The 5,259-nt window shown below is 40.4% G+C and overlaps 1 protein-coding gene across 1 annotated transcript; it reads left to right on the top strand.

The window, feature by feature from the left end:
• The first annotated feature begins 253 nt into the window (after window positions 1-253).
• LOC147855503 (germin-like protein 5-1) lies at window positions 254-1,781 on the top strand. Its single transcript, XM_087330623.1, has 4 exons — window positions 254-619; window positions 713-849; window positions 978-1,114; window positions 1,357-1,781. Exons 1-4 carry the CDS (start codon window positions 396-398, stop codon window positions 1,528-1,530), a joined length of 672 nt encoding a protein of 223 aa, XP_087186749.1. The 5' UTR covers window positions 254-395; the 3' UTR covers window positions 1,531-1,781.
• Window positions 1,782-5,259: the final 3,478 nt, after the last annotated feature.

Raw genomic sequence — 5,259 nt, 5'->3', positions numbered from 1 at the left:
CTATCAAAAAGAAAACTGTAGCTGACAATGTCAAATGATGCCCTTTCTTGTTTACCACGTCACCATGAACATGGATTCTTAGTAGAAATTTAGTTCCTTAAAAGGAGAATAAACACTAGTAGACATGGACCAAGACGAAGACAGGTAGGATTGTTCAAAGACAAGACTAATTACGTTTTCTATTTGGAGACTATCATTACTGAGCAACACACACATATATAAATAAATATATGGGTATGGGTTAGATGTATAAAAAGGCATTACCAAGTGAGGTTGAGAAGTAAGAGACACTTGTTAGACGAAGTGGCTGGCATAATTGTTTTTGTTAGTATTTATCATTCTCTAGCCTAACATACTATACGTTCAAGCCTTGTTTGGTAGTTCTAAATTTAATTATGGCCATGAATGCGTTGATCCCCATTTTGGGTTTCACCACTATAATGATGGTGGTTATGATGACAATGGTTAATGGAGCAGATCCGGATCCGTTGGTGGACATCCCCACGACCGCACCCGAGAGTCAATTCGTCCTCCGAGATTTGTTAACTAATGGTGCCGTCACACGAGACACTGGAGGTATTAGGGCCGCGGTTAACATCACCAACCTACCCCTCACCATGTAATATACGACATTCCTTCTTCTAACACCTAAGCCCTTTAACATGCTCCTCTATCTTTATAGTGACCGATGGATCCTTATATTTTGTTTTAGGTCGGAGGGGATCACGTACGTGCGGTTCAACATGGTGCCGTGCGGTGTGAATCTGCCACACACTCACCCGCGTGCGACCGAGATCCTCACGCTCATCTCCGGGGGATCACTCCAAGTCGGATTCGTCGACACCTCGGGTGCGCACAAGTTTGAAACAAATGTCTTTAAAATTATTCTTCTCTAGTAGGGTTACTAGGCATTTAAATTAGATGGATTCCTCATATCATCTAATTTAATGATTGAATTTTTCATCAAAAACAAATAGGGACTCCACACATCAACATTCTGTATCCGGGCGATGTCACGCTCTTCCCACGCGGGCTCCTGCATTTCGAGATCAATGTCGGCAAAGTGACGGCCGACTACATCTCCGCCCTTAACAGCCAGAACCCGGGCACACTGGTACATTTCAATTTTCCCCACACTAACTACTACCACCACCACCACCACCACCACCACTACTACTACTACTTCATGTGTGTTTATTGAAACTTGTGTTTCAAAAAAGCTTTTAACTTATATATATGTATGCTTAACGAATTACTACTACTACTGCTGCTGCTGCTGCTGAATTGGTTGTGATGGTTTTTGGTATGTATGTTACGTGTGTGTGTGTGTGTGTGTGTGTGTGTGTGTTCATGCAGTCCGCCAGCCTGGCACTGTTCCAGGTGCCCGCACGCGCGCTTGCCACGTCACTGAATGCCAGCAGGGCGGAGGTGGCTGACGTGGCATCCACGCTGTTCCCGTACGGCGACGGCCTGAAGAAGACGTCCGACAGCGGATGCATCCCGGGGCATGACATCACCACCCTCTTCTGATGACGTCATCCCCGCCGCCCAAAAAAAAATTTCACGTGGAACGAATGAAGAAGTTTCGAGAATGGATGTTACTCCTGATAAATAAAAAGAAATGGAACACCGCCACGTTTTGCTCTTAAAAACAACCAGAATCTATGGCGTGAATACACAGGACTTGTATTGTATTTTTGTTTTTTTTGTTATGTTTTCCGAATAAGGAGTACAATTTGTAAGCACCCGGTGGGATACCATAATTACTCATGTTACTGATTTTTAGTGCTCCCCAATTAAATGTGTTCTTGACATATACATACTTTATTAAAGCGAGAGCTTTGTATGAAAAGAGTGCATGTCAATCGCATTGTCGAACACATTGAAATGTACATTAGCTCGGCAAATATGCTCCCACGAAAGAGTGCATGTCAACCGCATTATCGAAGACATTGAAATGTACATTAGCTCGGCGAATATGCTCCCACGGTCAAAATATGTGAAATGTATATCACCATGTAATGACCTACGTGTGTATGTGTGAACATGGAAATGTTTTCATGTATAGATGATTGTGTACGTCTTTCTCACGTTTATGTGCATATACGTCTTAGTATATTTATGTACCTACATGTATTCAAGTACATAAATGTGTTTGTAAATGTGCATTTAAATGTTAATTTTTGTGTTCTTAGGGGGGAACATGTGAAATGTTGTTAGGAAAGCAAAGGTATTTACGAACATCAAATTCACATCCCATTCTTTGTGTGGGTATATGTCTAAGAGGGGAAGAGAGTAATTGAAGACAAAGAAGTGGGGTGTGTGTAGTTGAAAAACCTATGCTTGGGGGGCTAAACCTATGGTATTACTCCAAACTGTAGGCTCGACATTGGGTGTTTGTCATTGATGTTGACCGATGTAGTTGCACCAACAACAACTATTGCTACGTTGCCTTGGCTTTCGAGCGTTGATCGCTCTCTTCTCTTCTTCTCCCTTTCTGGCTGGGAATAGTAGGAGGCATGCACTTTGTGGGTCCTCTTCCTAGAAATTTCCAAGAAAGCAGTACCCTTAATGGAGTCTAATTTTGCAATGGTTTTCGTGCAAAGAAAAAGAACTATAAGCACTCTAGTGCATGTTATATTATTTTGGAGCTCCTTGTTAGACCAAAATAGTGGTGCAACTTTTAGTGTGTACCACTACTTTATCGTTTTCCCTCATCTCAACCTTTCTTCTTCGGTATCACTTCCATCTTATTCAATGTCATCAGGCCTGCTAAGGGCATTGTCAACATTACTCTATAAAGTTCGTCAAGGTGGTATGTGGCATTGTCATTGTTTTGAACTACCACATATGGCTTTGTGTGCATTTGCATCGAGTTGTGCTAGTTCTTCAAAGTAGTATCAAAATCCAACATCAAACTTCCTTCTTATAATTCCGTTCACCGAAATCAATGTTTACCATCGAAATGTTCATTGATTTTGATCCTTGTGTTAGCTCTTTTTCCTCATGCCCCTTTTCGAGTTCTTTGATCGTTATTTCAAGAAGGTCCCACCTATTTATCTCTTCTTCCCATGGCATGGTCATCCACGGAGTAATATTCTATGCTTAGTACACATGATTCAGTTTTTCATGTACATCATGTTCATTGTAATGAATGACATGGTTCCTATGCTATGGTTGATCATGTGAGCCCATAAAACATAAGGAAACAATTATGGCCACTCACACAATTTCCAATCACAAGCTTTGGCAAGAACTTTAATTATTGGGCTTTGTCCCTACTCTACTTCCCATTGGCTTCAAGATTCTATGTTTTCATCAGAGAAATCTTAAAACCTAATCGACCAAAGAGTTATTTTGCTCGATTACTTTTCAACTGCCCCTTGCCATAATCTTCCCTAGGGAACCAAATGAGCATATGACATCTTTTAGGAAGAATTTGTAGACTTATGTTGTAGTATTCTTTCTTAGAGCTTTTACCCCACTTGGTTTGTAAGATACTTGGGGTGGAAGTCACCATTGTGCTTCACGTTTGGGTGTAATTGGTAGGTCTAGTAGGCCTCCACAAATCATGTCACATCTTTGTACATTACCAAGCACTAATATTTTTCTTAGGCTTTGGTAATGTCACCCAAGTGCCCATGGTTTATTTTGCAAAATGTGTTGAATAAGATATTCTATTCTTCTTTCTTGCACTTCATTTTTAGAACAATCTTTTCTTAAATGTCTCCATAGATACCCTTTTTGTAGGAAGACCTTATAAAACTTCTTTTGAATCTATTGAACCTTCTTTCTAGACTATCAGGCATGTTGTGAATTTACCTATGTTCAACCATTCTGATTTATGTTTATCCTCCTTGAGTATAGTAAGACCTTGCACATTTCATTCTTTGGAAATTGCACAAGTTGACTAAATACAAAAGGAGTTTGATATATTCATCCTTCAACAATATTTTAATTCTACCCTAATTCGTAGCTCTAGTTGTTTACCATAATGTTTGCTCTAAGCCACATGAGGTTTAATCGCATAATATACACTACCACCTTATATGGAGATATTAAGCGTTGAACATCCTAAAATAATTCCAAGAATCAAAAGGAATCTATCTCAATGAAATCGGTACCTATCAACTTCTGTCGTATTGACCACATCATTCCACATTTGACGGGAGGTGACTTCCTCCTCGTCCACACTTTGCCTAGGTTTCAACTGTTGTATGCTTTACTTTGGCTTTGACTTGCACCTTTATGCTCTTTGTATGCCTCCTTTATCAAGACCTCCATGTTGAGTATTGTCATACTTCATCGAGTTCTCTTCCTTAGGTGGTAGCGTGTTGGCGCATCTCATCCCCCTTCGACCGTCCCTTATCAATTGTGTTGTTGCCGATGAGATTCCTATCTCCCTCTTATCACATCGCTGACATACTCTTTCCACTTTGGCCCAATCCTCGGTGAGGCCATCTGCTTTGTCGGCATGTTCGAGTTCAAATCTAATTGTCATCCCCTCCTTTCGATTGATTGTCTTTACCAATCCACCCCATCAATCCTTGATCTTGCCTCAAGAGTTCAGCAAAAAGACTCGCAAACTCTAGGAAGGCATGTATGACACTTTGATGGGGCTTTGTCGATGTTACCCATTCGTCAAATCCGTAAAGATACAAACTAAATAATGAGTTGTCTTACATATTTTATGGCATTTTTGGGCTCCTTTGCCAATTTAATAAAAATAGTGCATTATCATGTTCATATTTACAACACATTTTCCCTTCCTCACTCAAGCACTGCAAATCATTTTCCCCTCCATGGCACTTTATGGATATCAAACCCTTCACCTTTGTTGTTCCAATGCATAGCTCTTATCATTTGAGCTATATTTTGATATTTTTTAAATCTCATTTTCCTTTGACCCCTAGCCTTTTGCAAAACTTGATGATCTTGGTGTTTTTTCTCCCCTTTGCATATTGCACATTGTTGAGAATCAAGCTCAATATAGCACAACATGTGAACACAGCTTTTGAGAATCTATGATTACTCAAAGGGCAAGAGTCATGTTGGGAACTCGACGTTCCTTATGTCCGACGCTCGGCCACAACCGAGATTCTTTTCATACACAGAAAAACAGGTAATGAAACGCGACACAAATGAGAAGAAATGGTACACAGGAGGTATACGTGGAAAACCCCAAGATAGGGGAAAAAACCACGGCAGCCCACAAGCTGCAAACTGTCACAATGTAGAAATATACAACAGTGAGATCAT

Source organism: Azolla caroliniana, unplaced genomic scaffold (genome assembly GCF_043228905.1).
Source record: "Azolla caroliniana isolate FFs.n. ecotype wild unplaced genomic scaffold, voAzoCaro1.0.p SCAF_14, whole genome shotgun sequence".
Classification (NCBI taxonomy): Eukaryota; Viridiplantae; Streptophyta; class Polypodiopsida; order Salviniales; family Salviniaceae; genus Azolla; species Azolla caroliniana.
This window is presented reverse-complemented; position numbering and strand designations above follow the sequence as displayed.

Excerpts from the sequence above, each read along its gene's own strand:
- LOC147855503 (XM_087330623.1), top strand. The coding sequence starts at position 396 with ATGGCCATGAATGCGTTGATCCCCATTTTGGGTTTCACCACTATAATG. Across the intron at positions 620-712 it reads ACCAACCTACCCCTCACCAT|GTCGGAGGGGATCACGTACG; the intron begins GTAATATACGAC and ends ATTTTGTTTTAG. Across the intron at positions 850-977 it reads CGGATTCGTCGACACCTCGG|GGACTCCACACATCAACATT; the intron begins GTGCGCACAAGT and ends AAAAACAAATAG.